The 15,387-nt window shown below is 37.6% G+C and overlaps 1 protein-coding gene across 3 annotated transcripts in view; it reads left to right on the top strand.

The window, feature by feature from the left end:
* The first annotated feature begins 419 nt into the window (after positions 1-419).
* Positions 420-15,387, top strand: part of GNPDA2 (glucosamine-6-phosphate deaminase 2) — a 28,082-nt gene continuing 13,114 nt past the window's right edge. The window contains exons 1-3 of one of the 3 annotated variants that reach the window (XM_014534245.1): positions 420-574; positions 8,120-8,221; positions 9,869-10,051. In XM_014534245.1, coding sequence (XP_014389731.1) covers positions 451-574; positions 8,120-8,221; positions 9,869-10,051 — 409 coding nt within the window. In that variant the 5' untranslated portion in view covers positions 420-450. Of the gene's footprint in view, positions 575-3,632; positions 3,788-8,119; positions 8,222-9,868; positions 10,052-15,387 lie in introns of those variants that run through there. The other 2 variants (XM_005853122.2, XM_005853123.2) reach the window with 2 other exon arrangements.

The raw sequence follows: 15,387 nt of genomic DNA, 5'->3' as shown, positions 1-15,387 counted from the left end.
ACGCTAAGTGAAATAAACCAGTCAAAGAAAGCAAATACCATATAATTTTATTCATATCTGCAACATTGAAGAAACAACTACCAAGCAAACAGAGACAGACTCAGAGAGAGTAAGCAGACAGCTCTGGGGGGAGGGGGTCGGTGTTTTGGAGGAGGGGGTGAGCTAAAAAGAGAACTCATGGATATGGACAACAGTGTGGTGATTCTAGGGGGTCGGAGATAGGGCTGGGTGGGGGTGAAGGTGGTGGAGGTGGAAGAGGGCAGAGAGGGGATTAATGGTGATAGAAAGAAGAAAGTACAGATTGTATTTGTATAATACATGTCTTTCTTAACTAATGTCTTTTTTGAAGTCATCAGTATGTTTGCACTTCTATTTAAGTATCGGTAAATTAAAGTGTTCTAAATGGATTTTCTAGGTTTGAACTTGTCCTGGAAGCTGTGCATCACCATAATGAGGCTTGTAATTCTTGATAACTATGACTTGGCTAGTGAATGGGCAGCCAAATACATCTGTAATCGCATCATTCAGTTCAAACCTGGAAAGGACAGATATTTTACACTGGGTTTACCAACAGGTAATACACCATTTTCCCCCCATTTTAGAAACTTAAGGTTATGAGATTGAAGGGTTTCCTTTACTAAAATATGTTTGACTGAATCTGTGTTTATTTTCTTTCTATTATATAAGTATTTTAAAAATTGCATATTGGTATATTTTCATGGCAGGATAAACAAGCATTTGTTACATATTTTATTGGATTTAGTTCTCTGTTAAGGTTTTCTTTAAAAATAACCAAGCAGTGTCATTGATCTTGTGACACTCTATTTGGTATTGTAGACTTCCACAGGAGTGAGTATTGGACTTGGAATCAGAGCTGCTACTTTCTTGGTTACTGCAAGGCATTTGTTCTATATCCTTAAGCCTCGGTTTCCTTACCTTATAGAAAGATAAGGATAATAACAACTTACCATCTGTTTCGGGGCTCAAATAAGCATGCTTGCGCAAGTCCTTGTATACTAGCCCCCCCTCCTCCCCCCAAAACACCGCCACCAAAACAGACCAGCCCTGCCTGGACCTGATCTGAGAGACTTGCTTGAACCTCTTTCCAATGCAGTCATCTTGTATGGTGTGTTTTTTCCCCAATTTAACCTAATAGTAAGAATCACCTGTGATATTTGTAGAAATGCGGATTCCCTGGGACCCCATTTCTGAAATACTGTCTAGTGAGAGGGGCCTGGGAATCTATATTTTTAACAAGCAAATGCGATTTACCTCTTACTGTGCCAGAATTCTAGATGTTGGTGATCATAATAGTTGTTATACCAGAATTATAAATTGTTTTGGTTCTAAAGACATCTTTTAGGTTCCATCTATTTATTGTAATGAAATCTACTCCCATTAAAGAATTTGACTTGTTATGTTTGTAAAAGTGTGTGGATACAGATTTCAGGACTGCTCCTGAAGTAGTTTCTAAGTATAAAACTAAGTTAAACTGAGAGACTTGCTTGAACCTCTTTCCAATGCAGTCATCTTGTATGGTGTGTTTTTTCCCCAATTTAACCTAATAGTAAGAATCACCTGTGATATTTGTAGAAATGCGGATTCCCTGGGACCCCATTTCTGAAATACTGTCTAGTGAGAGGGGCCTGGGAATCTATATTTTTAACAAGCAAATGCGATTTACCTCTTACTGTGCCAGAATTCTAGATGTTGGTGATCATAATAGTTGTTATACCAGAATTATAAATTGTTTTGGTTCTAAAGACATCTTTTAGGTTCCATCTATTTATTGTAATGAAATCTACTACCATTAAAGAATTTGACTTGTTATGTATGTAAAAGTGTGTGGGTCAGAATTCAGGACTGCTGCTGAAGTAGTTTCTAAGTATAAAACTAAGTTAAAATCTGGAATTGTGGAAATATACAACTACGAATTAAAATCTGGAAACTGTAGTCATAGTGTAAATGTTGTAAATCTTGACAATACAAAAATAATACATCTTACAGAAATCGGGATGTAAGAAAGTGTAAGAATGTAATTTCCTGTTTAATAATTGTAGGTCAGTCCACATTGTCTAAAATGGAATCATATAGCTTTTAGATGACACTGCTCTTTTAATATTTGTGTAATATTTTTTCTTAACTTTATTCTTTTAGGAACTGAAATTGCTTTTTGTGAAGAAAAAATTTCCCCCAAAGATCAGCAGTATAGTTGCTTAGAGTTGCAGCTGAGAGGCTGGCAAGTGAGGCGGCGAACGTTGGAGTCTGCAGCAAGCAAGCCTCCCTGCTCGCTTCAGTGCCTGGCTGCCGGCCGCCATCTTGGCTGACAGTTAATTTGCATATACTCACTGATTAGCCAATGAAAAGGGTAGAGGTCGTACGCCAATTACCATGTTTCTCTTTTATTAGTGTAGACTAGAGGCCCGTTGCAGGAAGATTCCTGCAAGAATAGGGCTTCCTCAGGCCTATTCCTGCAAGAATAGGGCTTCCCGTGGCCGGAATGAAGCAGCGGAGAAGGGAGTGAAGCCCACCTTGGCGCGCTTTGCTCCCTTCTTCGCTTCCTCGCTCCCTCCCTTCTCCGCTGCCTCGGCTCTGCTCCCATGTCCGCTGCCTTGGCTCCACTCCCGTCTCCACTGCTTCGCTCCCTTCTGCAGTGCTTGGTTTCCTTCTATGCTGTCTTCAGTCTTCACTCAGTGCCTGCGTATGCAAATTAACTGCCATCTTCGTTGGGTTAATTTGCATGCTCACTCTGATTGGCTGGTGGGCATAGCGGAGGGATGGTCAATTTGCATGTCCCTCCAGCCCCAGTAGCTTCCTTCCAGTTCCTTACCCGTATCTGGCTGCCTCTGACTTTCAGACTTAGCACTGGCTGTTCCGTCTGCCTGGAACACTCTTCCCCAAACACCCTTGCCTCCCTCATCTCCTTCAGGTCTCTGCCCACAGGCCACCTGCTCAGAGAGGACCTCCTGGCCCCTTTATTATCCTCTCCCAAGTTTCTGAAGAACGGCACCCAAAGATACCCACATCCTAATCACTGAGACCTGAGAATGTTCCCTTCGTGGCAAAAGGCACTTTGCAAGTGTGATTAAGTTAAGGAACTTAAAATGAGGATATGATCCTGGGTTATCCAGGTGGTCCTTATAAGAGGGAGGCAGAAGGAGACTTGACTATGGAAGTAGGAGCTATGACAGTGATGGCGAACCTATGACACGCGTGTCAGAGGTGACACACGAACTCATTTTTTTTGGTTGATTTTTCTTTGTTAAATGGCATTTAAAAATATAAAGTAAATATCAAATATATGTCTTTGTTTTACTATGGTTGCAAATATCAAAACATTTCTATATGTGACACGGCACCAGAGTTAAGTTAGGGTTTTTCAAAATGCTGACACGCTGAGCTCAAAAGGTTCGCCATCACTGTTCTAGGGGGTCGGAGATAGGGCTGGTGAAGGTGGTGGAGGTGGAAGAGGGCATAGAGGGGATTAATGGTGATAGAAAATAGAAAAGAAAGTACAGATTGTATTTGTATAATACATGTCCTAAGTAATGTCTTTTTTGAAGTCATCAGTATGTTGCACTTCTATTTAAGTGTCTGTAAATTAAAGTGTTCTAAATGGATTTTCTAGGTTTGAACTTGTCCTGGAAGCTGTGCATCACCATAATGAGGCTTGTAATTCTTGATAACTATGACTTGGCTAGTGAATGGGCAGCCAAATACATCTGTAATCGCATCATTCAGTTCAAACCTGGAAAGGACAGATATTTTACACTGGGTTTACCAACAGGTAATACACCATTTTCCCCCCATTTTAGAAACTTAAGGTTATGAGATTGAAGGGTTTCCTTTACTAAAATATGTTTGACTGAATCTGTGTTTATTTTCTTTCTATTATATAAGTATTTTAAAAATTGCATATTGGTATATTTTCATGGCAGGATAAACAAGCATTTGTTACATATTTTATTGGATTTAGTTCTCTGTTAAGGTTTTCTTTAAAAATAACCAAGCAGTGTCATTGATCTTGTGACACTCTATTTGGTATTGTAGACTTCCACAGGAGTGAGTCAAGGACTTGGAATCAGAGCTGCTACTTTCTTGGTTACTGCAAGGCATTTGTTCTATATCCTTAAGCCTCGGTTTCCTTACCTTATAGAAAGATAAGGATAATAACAACTTACCATCTGTTTCGGGGCTCAAATAAGCATGCTTGCGCAAGTCCTTGTATACTGTAAATACTAAATAAAGTTCCTTAAGTGTGTTTTATTTAAACAGTATATTCTCTTCCTGCTCCCCCCCCCCATACATGCCAACTACCCTTACCATCTGTTTCGGGGCTCAAATAAGCATGCTTGCACAAGTCCTTGTATACTGTAAATACTAAATAAAATTCCTTAAGTGTGTTTTATTTAGACAGTATATTCTCTTCCTGCTCCCCCCTATACATGCCAACTACACTAAAATATGTTTGACTGAATCTGTGTTTATTTTCTTTCTATTATATAAGTATTTTAAAAATTGCATATTGGTATATTTTCATGGCAGGATAAACAAGCATTTGTTACATATTTTATTGGATTTAGTTCTCTGTTAAGGTTTTCTTTAAAAATAACCAAGCAGTGTCATTGATCTTGTGACACTCTATTTGGTATTGTAGACTTCCACAGGAGTGAGTATTGGACTTGGAATCAGAGCTGCTACTTTCTTGGTTACTGCAAGGCATTTGTTCTATATCCTTCTCTGTTAAGGTTTTCTTTAAAAATAACCAAGCAGTGGCATTGATCTTGTGACAGTCTATTTGATATTGTAGACTTCCACAGGAGAGAGTATTGGACTTGGAATCAGAGCTGCTACTTTCTTGTTACTGCAAGGCATTTGTTCTATATCCCTAAGCCTCGGTTTCCTTACCTTATAGAAAGATAAGGATAATAACAACTTACCATCTGTTTCGGGGCTCAAATAAGCATGCTTGCACAAGTCCTTGTATACTGTAAATACTAAATAAAATTCCTTAAGTGTGTTTTATTTAGACAGTATATTCTCTTCCTGCTCCCCCCTATACATGCCAACTACATAAAAGATACAATCATAATATATTTCCCACTTGCATAATTTCTATGAAAGTTACCCTTTAGCTCACCAAGTTGATTTTTTTTTTTTTTGTCTGTTGTTTTGCTTTTTGTTTCTTGGTCCAGTGCAGTAGATCTTGATAAATATATTTCCCACTTGCATAATTTCTATGAAAGTTACTCTTTAGCTCACCAAGTTGATTTTTTTGTGTGTGTGTCTGTTGTTTTGCTTTTTGCTTTTTGGTCCAGTGCAGTAGATCTTGATGAGAATGTCAGAGAAAGATTTTCTAAATTTGTACACACCAGTGCTGGGCCCCTCAGCCATTGCAGTTTTGATATGTGAGCCCCAGTGGTTGAACCATGGCTTTTGTATCAGTGTTCATATTGTAAACCTGGGCTACATTCAGGCTAGCTAACTCAATCACTCTGTCTTAATTATGATACAGAAATAAACAGTAATTTGAGTGTGAGGGCCAAAAGGCTTCAGAGTCATAAATGCCAACAGTGCTAAACATATTTTTGTGTATTTAGATATACAACTTGTACTTTATTTTGGGTAGTATACCTGCCTACTAATACATCTGCCCCAGCCCCTGTGTTTTTGAAATTTGAACATACATTTCTGTAATTGCAAGTAACACGATGTATTGTAATTATCCTCTAAGGAAGCATAATTTCTGAAGTATCTCTGCTCAATATGTATTTATTGAAGTGATTTTTAGCAAGTTTGATATTTAAGGGCCTGTATGCTGTGGGCCTGACCTACGTTCCTGACTTATTTCCACCATTCCCCTACACTGAATCGTGACCGGCAAATTAGTTTGCTCTTAATTCAAAGAATAGTCTTGAATGTGCTGGCTTTATTTTCACTCATGTTATATAATGAAAACTCTGGAACCAGAGTCTCTTGAACCTCTGGCTTCACCGCCAGGTGATATTTGGCAAATTCTTTAATCATTTTGACCCAATTCTTTTCTCTTCATAATGGGAAAGATAATGCCAACGTCCCAAGGTTGTGAGATTTGCATGAGTTAATGTATGAAAACACTAGCATTGCATCTAGCACATGGTAGGCATACAAATGTCATCTCTGAAACTCCTCCCCCATCTTTTTTGTTAATTCTCAATCACAACTTACCCCAGCTTCCACTGTTGGAATGCTCCTCCTTCAAGACTCAGTTGAAATGCCATTTTCTCTGATCTTTCCTCCAACAAGCAAGACTATAGTCTTCTTGGCTTTGCTATAGTTCTCTGCGTTTCTTATAGGTTATTTATAATATTTTTCCTTGTGTTGTGGTTATTTGTACTTGTCTATCCCTTTTTAGTTCTTCTAGGATAGAAATAGTCTTTTTTTAAAAAAATGTTTTTATTTTTTAGAGAGAGCGGAAGGGAGAGGAATAGAGAGATAGAAACATCGATGAGAGAAACATCATCGATAGGTTTCCTTCTGCATGGCCCCTACTGGGATTAAACCCGCAATCCAGGCACATGCCCTGACCTGGAATCAAACCAGTGACTTCTTGGTTCATGGGTAGATGCTCAACCATTGACAACACCAGCCGGGTTAGGATAGAAGTAGTCTTAATCTTTGTTTTATCAGAATTATAGTAAGCACTTGCTAAAAGTCATGTTAGTAAATGAGTAAAGCAAATAATAAAATGAATTTTATTTCATCATTACACCCTGTACCATATCTTTCAGCCACTTTGATTAAAACATAGAAAATGTATGTTTTTTGTTATCACCATTGTGACAACTTCTCACCTTTTAATTTATATATCCTTAAATTAAGGAGGGATTTCTATAACTATTCCCTTAACAATGAACGATAGAATATGTATGCTTTTAGAAGGAAAAAGAAAAAACATATTCATTCATTTTTTAGTCAGGTTTTATATTAGTAGGCTATAAATCTTTGAGAAGGAATTGTAAAATTTGACCACATAAATTTTAAATTATTAATTGCATTTTAAAACAATATGTATGCTTAACTTTAAGAAAATCTAATAGTCTTCTGTTCTCTGAATCTGTCTATATCATAGTTATTATTTATAGGCACTTCTGTTATTGTCATCTCAACTGAGAGACAGTCTTTTTACTATTCTAGAATGTGTGTTTGTGTGTGTATGTATATTATTTTTGCAGAGAGTTCTATCATACGTCTGCCTGCCACGTCAGTAGGAATGTTGTGTGCAGGTGTTTTGTTTTGTGATGATGGGAGGACCAAGATGCTTGCTCTAAGAATGCAGGCAATCTAATCTCCCGGTTAGTAATTGAGATGACAAACTAGAGCAAATTCAGAAAACAAAGGGAAGCCATCCTCAAGTGGCTAAATTCATTTATCTTTATTGTACCATATCTTACAGGACTATCTCTTAATTTTATAAAATATGTGAAAGAATTACATTTATAAAATAAATCAGGAATTCAGATGAAGTGCCCAAAGCCAAGATCCCATTTCTTAGAAGTCATTTTACATTATACATTTAGTTGATAGATACTGAAGATAATGCATGATAACAAATGAGAAACAGGAGCTCCAGTTAAAAACTTAAAGGCTAAGGTTCCTTACTCAATCCTGGCCAGTTTCAGAGTCTATTTTGAAAGTAGGGACAATATTTAAATTTATCTTTCATTTTCCTTTTGATTGTAATACTTGGTCAATACTTGATCCATTTATGTATCATTTATGCTACAAATCCTCTCAACTTTTTTTCTCCAAAGGTAAATTAAGTTAAAAGATTCAAATGTGCTCTCTAAAAGTTTCTAATCTTGGAACGTACAACATTAATTCCAAATACCTAACAACTCAAGAATAATTTTCTGAACTATAGTTTTCATTGACAGATTTCCAACTTTATCAGCAAATTCTAGTTTAGTAAAATTTCAAAGTACCTTGAAAAGAGACTAATTCAACATATTTTAATTAGATACACATTGAAAATAATAATTGTTTGCCTGATAAATAAGAAATATAGGGTAAAGTTATTGTAAATATTTAAATTAGATTTTTATGTTATGTTAGAAAGTGTATTTTTTATCTATTTTAGGAAGTACACCATTAGGATGTTATAAAAAACTAATAGAATATCACAAGAATGGATTCCTTTCTTTTAAATATGTGAAGACCTTTAACATGGATGAATATGTAGGTAAGCTATATTATTTGAATGTATTATTTGTATATGTCATATATAGTATATATTAAATAAAATGACTATATTTTGAGAATATTTAATATATTGTTTGAAATTTTGTTTTTAATATAGTATGAATATATTTCTAGAATATAACGTATAGCCTTGTGATGAGGTTGGGAGTTTATTATAAAAAAAACTCTATTTTTGCGATAACAGCAGAATATAGTAGAAGGAATATGGGGCTAGAAATCAGAACATCTGTATTCATCTTGGGCTTTGCAGTGTACCAGTCTTATAACTTTGATCTAATCTCTTCATATTTATCATTCTCTTTTGTATTTTTCCTTAAAGCAAAGTTAAAACCAGTCTTGTGAGGAATAAAGTAATATGTATGTAAAAGTTAGTAAAATAAAGATTTTCTAAGTATAAGGCTACAGTGGGGCCTTGACTTACGAGTGTCCTGACTAACGAGTTTTTTGAGATACCAGCTGTCTCTCGGCAGATTTTTTTGCATTGAGGTGATAGAGTAATTTGAGTTAATGAGCTACTTAACGAGCTCGGTCTCAGAACGAATTAAACTCGTAAGTCAAGGCCCCACTGTATTTATATTTGTAGCTGTAATGCTTTTATAATTTATTGATTGTTAACTTGCTTCACTAGAAAGATCTGTGATGCATATAATGCAGGAGCTGCCCCCTGGTGGTCAGTGCGCTCCCATGGGGAGTACCGCTCAGCCAGAAGCCTGGCTCATGGCTGGTGAGTGCAGCAGCGATGGCTGGAGCCTCTCAGGCCTCTGTGGCAGCACTAAGGACTCCTTGGGGGATGTTCACCTGCCCGCTTAGGCCCACTCCCCGGGGAGCGGGCCTAAGCACCGGGCCTCTAGTTTAAATATAATAAAACCCTTTAATGGTAGCCTAAGTGATAGCCAAAGAACTGTTGTGATTCAATGTACTTTGCAGGCATATAAAAAGAATACAGGAGAAACATGGACCAACATTTTAGTTGTATGGTTAATTAATTTATCTTGATATTAACACATAAATCAGTTCCATTAGTTAAAATTTTACATATTTGAGCCCTAGCTGGTTTGGCTCAGTGGATAGAGTGTCGGCCTGCAGACTAAAGGGTCCCACGTTTGATTCCGGTCAAGAGCACATGCCCAGGTTGCAGGCTCGATCTCCAGTGTGGGCAAGCAGGAGGCAGCCAGTCAATAATTCTATCTCATCATTAATGTTTTTATCTCTCCCCTTTCCCTTCCTCTCTGAAATCAATAAAAATATATTTTAAAAAATTTACATATTTGAGAAATGGAGTATAATGGCTAAATGCACATGAAGTGGACTTCCGTGTTTGAATTCCAGCCCTTCTGTGAGCTATGTGACTTTAAGAAAGTTATTTAACTTTTCTGTGCTTCTGTTGTTCATCTATAAAATGGGAGTGATAATATTTCCATAGATATACAAATTAATTGATTTAACAAATGTATGTACAGTGGTTAAGATAATGCCTAGCATATTTTCCACATAAAAATGCTTCAAAATTGAATATGGTATAGAAAGATTATGTCTTTTAAGTCGAATTTAGAGCTTAATCAGAAAAGTAGATTTTAGATTTATTTCTGAAAATGATTACATTTTTATTTATTAACTTTATATTTAGGACTTCCCAGACAGCATCCTGAAAGCTATCATTCTTACATGTGGAATAACTTTTTTAAGCATATTGATATAGATCCTAATAATGCTCATATCCTTGATGGGAATGCTGCAGATTTACAAGCAGAATGTGATGCATTTGAAGATAAAATAAAAGAAGCTGGAGGAATTGATCTTTTTGTTGGAGGTATGTAAAGCATTTTGTCATTAATCATTTGTTAATATTTCAGTTAGGTGCTATGAATTAAAAAAATAAATCTTACCATTGTGTAGGTGTAAAGAACAACTTTTCTATAATATACATTTATTCAGCTACTGATTTCTATTTTACTTTATTTTCACAAAAAAATAATCTGAAGTTTGCAATTTGAAATTGTTTAAATTACATCCTGAGAAATAGGTCCCAATCCCTGCCAAATTCTTCTAATTACCTCTTCAGAATTAACAGCATACTACATCTTATGAAACAAGTGATGTGCTTCTTTTTCTAAATGATATTCTTATCCTATTTCTTTCATTGCAACCCAGTTTTCTTATCAAATTACAGGGTTAAATCTCTAAAAGTTTGCATGTGGAACAGGTACATTTTAGCATTTCTGTACTAGTAACTTAAATTACTTTATCTCACTAAGAAATCAATTAAGGATGATGTAAGATTTTATTTATCAGCAGCCTTTAGTTAATATGAATTAAGCAGTATAATCTATATATATAAAAGCCTAAGCGGCTGTTCAACCGTTCACATGATGCACACTGACCACCAGGGGGTAGACGCTCAATGCACAGGCATGGAAACATGGAACAGACTGGTGAATCTTGGAAGGAAGGGGGAAAGGGGAAGGGCAGGAAGAGATTAATGACAGATCTTATATGCATACTAGAGGCCCAGTGCATGGATTCGTGCACCAGTGGGCTCCCTCGGCCTGGCCTGTGGGGATTGGGCCGAAACTGGCCCGATGCACAGATTGGTGCACCCATGGGGTCCTTGGCCTGGCCTGTGCCCTTTTGCAATCCAGGACCCCTTGGGGGATGTCGGACTGCCGGTTTTGGCCCAATCCCCCCACCAGGATCATGCACCAGGCCTCAAGTTATCTTAATAAATTACAAAGTGAGTAAATGTTGAATTGATGAAATTCCTCTTGAAATTTATATGTGTGTATATGTTTGTGCGTAATTATCATTAAAAATAGGTGGAAGAGTTTCTTCCTTTGTAATGACAACATAGTTTTCTGTCATCAATATGAGCATGAGACAGCTAATTCATTACCATTAAAATAGTATGTAACATTAGAATACCATTAACTACACTGAAACTAAAATAGTTTTTTGGCAGATTCTTTAGTATTCAACTAAACATACTAAAGTTCTAAATTAATTAAGTACTCTGGATTTATCTTATAATTAATTTATTAGAAGACTGCTGAAAAGTACACAAATTAGATTTTCAGTGGAGCTGTATGAGGTTAATTTATGGTTGAGGTGGCCAAGTATGGTTGAGGTGGTTAGTTGTCCTTAGGGAAAATTGGGTTTTATAGTCAGAAATAAATTTGCATCCTGTTTTGGCCACTTATCTGTATGACCTTGATAAGTTAATTGCAGTTCAGAATAACTAAGTCATTTGTAAAACAGTATTAATATTAACAATTGCATAATTTGTAAGAATTAACTGTTAAAACATGTATAAAATGCCTTGCACAGTGGTTGGTATATAGTTGATATTCCATTAAGTGTTAGTTCAGTCTTCTCTCTCTGAACTGGGGATGCTGAAATAATTGTTCCATAATTTACTAAATTCCCTGCCTTTTTACTGAATTGACTATACAGGTATCCAGAAAGATTAAAATTGTCTCTTTTTATGGAATTTTTTTAAATCCTCACCTGAGGTTATTTTTCCATTGGTTTTCAGAGAGAGTGGGAGAGGGAAAGACAGAGAGAAATATCGGATGTGAGAGAAACACATAGATTGGTTGCCTCTTACATGTACCCTGACCAGGGCCCGAGCTGGGGAAGGAGCCTGCAACCGAATTACATGCCCTTGACCAGAATTGAACCCGGGACCCTTAGGTTCGCAGGCCAACATTTTATCCACTGAGACAAACCTCTTATTTTTATCTCTGCCTAGCAGAACCAATATCAGTTCCTTTCTTGTGTAGATAGAATGGCTTTTATTTGAGCAAGAATCCCAAGTTAGACTATTTTGTTTTTCATAGTAGAAAAGTTATCAGTGTGGCCCTAGCCCAGAGGTGGGCAAACTTTTTGACTCGAGGGCCACAATGGGTTCTTAAACTGGACCGGAGGGCCGGAACAAAAGCATGGATGGAGTGTTTGTGTGAACTAATATAAATTCAAAGTAAACATCATTACATAAAAGGGTACGGTCTTTTTTTTTTTTAGTTTTATTCATTTCAAACGGGCCAGATCCGGCCCGCGGGCCGTAGTTTGCCCACGGCTGCGGCCTAGCCCGTTTGGCTCAGTGGATAGAGCGTTGACCTGGGGACTGAAGGTTCCCAGGTTTGATTCCAGTCAAGGGCACATGCCCAGGCTGCAGGCTCAATCCCCAGTAGGGGGCGTGCAGGAGGCAGCCGATCAATGATTCTCTTATCATTGATGTTTCTATCTCCCTTGCTCTTCCTCTCTGAAATCAATACAAATATATATTTTTTAAAAAGGTTATCTGTGTGTTAAATTAAATTTGCTAATATTACCTCAACATTCCTGGAAAACCTTTGCACTCCACGTTTGTCCGTGTGTCTCAATTCTGAGATAATTACTGTTTGTACCTGCCAGTATCGAGACCAAGGCAATAGGCACTTGAGAACGTTTAAGGAGTGCACTACCCATGTGTTCTTTAGATTTCCTAAAATCCATACCAAATCTAGTAGAATTACTGTAATATAATATACCTAAACTGTTTATCTTAGTTATATCAAGAAATTTTCACTCATCTACTGTTATACAAAAAGGCATGCAGTTATTAGAGATTCATTATTTAATGCATGAAGAATTTCTTTCTTTCTTTTTTTTTTTTTTTTTTGAGGTAGATGGAAAGGAAATAGCATTTTGTTTTGGAGGAATAACAGTTTTCCTGCTGCTCCTCTAGGTTCTTGGCTAAGATTCCTCCCCTTCCCCCCAACCCTGGAATAAAAGACATTAACAGGAGAAATACAAACAGGAGTTTCGTAACAAGCGCAGCTCCTCTGTGTACATGAGTCATGTGAGGACTTTTTTTCCTATTCATTGAATTTGCAGAGGATCCAGGTAGCAAATCCCTTAGAGACTCATTGCCAGGAATTTACTGGGGGCGGGGGGTGGGGGTGGGGCGGACTGGTAAGATCTCTTTCCAGAAAGCATCTATAGCTTAATTTAATATTTAAGGCTGAATCTCCCTTATCAAAGATTTTTAGTACAACTTTCTTCTTTCCCCATAGCTTTGAGTCACTTCTCATTTCCTTTTAGCTCAATTTTTTTGGTGCATTTCCTCACTATAAGCCACCTGAACCATTGAAACAAATGGTGCATAAATTATAATTATTTATCACTGACTTTTACTACTGAAAATAACTTTGCTTTGTTTTTTTAACCAATTTTTATCTTAAGTTTTCTGTAGTAATTCTCCCTCCACAAAAAAAATTTAAGACCATTAACACAGTGGTTCTCAACCTTCTGGCCCTTTAAATACAGTTCCTCATGTTGTGACCCAACCATAAAATTATTTTCGTTGCTACTTCATAACTGTAATGTTGCTACTGTTATGAACCGTAATGTAAATATCTGATATGCAGGATGGTCTTAGTCGACCCCTGTGAAAGGGTCGTTCGGCCGTCAAAGGGGTCACGACCCACAGGTTGAGAACCGCTGCATTAACATCTTCATTTGTAATCATGTGATGAACCAGAGTCTGAGAGTCTATATTTACCATCCAGAGGACATGGTTACTCTCTGTATAGGGAATGAAGAGTTAGCTTATTGCATTTTCTTTGAACTTTCTACTGTTTGGGATACCCTGTTATTGGATTTGTACTCATGAAAGAATCTCATTTGATTTTTTACCTTTGTTGATCTAGGTTTGTTATCATTGGATTTTCAAGATGAGACTTGGTATCTGGGTCTTACCACTAACCCTTCTTTTGTTCCAGGGTTTGTTTAATAAAAACACTAAGAACTGAGCCAAATGGGATCAAAATACCAGCTTTATTAAAGGTAAAGTTGGATTAGAGATTGCAGGTTGGGCTTGAGGCCAAAATGGGGAGTTTAAGTATTTTAACCCACATTGCTCACTCCTGGGGAATGCAGCAGGAGTTCCCGTTCCCCTTCCTCTGAAGAAAAGAAAAAGGAGGAAATGTACTCTCAGAAGTTCTCATTTTTCATCTGATGACAAAAGTGTTGAGAGAAAAAAATATGGTATATCATGCCATCCCTGACACACTCCAGCAATAAAATACACAAACATGGAATTTTATAAGCACACTCCAAAGCCATTATGAACTTTAAAATCATCTTAAGATGATTTGTTTTTAAAAAGAAAAAAAGAAGACAGTGGAGAAAACCTTAACACTTTGGTTACGTGATTAGATACTTTAGTTTGCAAGAAACATAATCTACTGGGACCAAAAGTGAATTAATTAAAATGATTCTAGCCTGGATAGAAGAGTTGTAAAAAAAAACAATCCAAAAACCCAAGTCTTTGGAAGAACCAGAACCAGGAGCCTCGGATCTCCGAAGCAGGAACTCATCAACACTCACCTGCAGTGCTTTCATCAAATGCCTCCGCTCTACATGCCTTGTTTCTTTCTGTATCCCTGGTCAAATTTCAGATTTTCTGGAGAGAAGGTCCAATTGTTTCAGGTTGGGACATCCACTTATCCCTAGACCATAATCATTCTGCCTAAGAGACATATAAGTATTATGATTGTTCTAGCCCCTGTTGTGAGGGGAGCAGAGCAGGGTAGAAGAAGGAGGGAGAAACTGAGCATTATCAAAGAATAGAAACCATCCACTCATTTATCCAGCCTCCTGTGTGCCTTGTTCTAAATGGTAAGGATACAGTAATGAAGAAGATAAAGTTTTTATGAAGTTTACAATCTACCTTATAGAACTATAAGAGCACAAAAAAGATATATAAGATGGGACAAAAGTAGGTTTACAGTTCTATGTGAAGCAGTTTATTCTTGTATTAGTGAATTATTGTATGACTAGAGGCCCGGTGCACAAAAATTTGTGGACTGGGGGGGTTAGGAGGGGGGTCCCCCAGCCCGGCCTGTGCCCTCTCGCAGTCTGAGACCCCTCGGGAAATAACGACCTGCTGGCTTAGGCCTGCTCCTGGGTGGCAGAGGGCAGGCCCAATCCCTAAGTGCAGCCCCTGGTCAGGCTCAGAGCGGGGCTGATTGGGGAGTTGGGGCGCCGCCCCGCCACTCACAGAGCAGGACGGATCGGGAGGTTGCGATGCCTCCCTCAGTCATGCTCAGGGTAGGGCGGATTGGGGGGTTGGGGCACCGCCCCCTGTCACACTCAAGGCAGGGTCGA

The sequence above is a fragment of the Myotis brandtii genome, unplaced genomic scaffold, assembly GCF_000412655.1.
Source record: "Myotis brandtii unplaced genomic scaffold, ASM41265v1 scaffold10, whole genome shotgun sequence".
Lineage (NCBI taxonomy): Eukaryota > Metazoa > Chordata > Mammalia > Chiroptera > Vespertilionidae > Myotis > Myotis brandtii.
The sequence above is the reverse complement of the archived record's forward strand: the minus strand, read 5'-3'. Positions and strand labels throughout refer to the sequence as shown.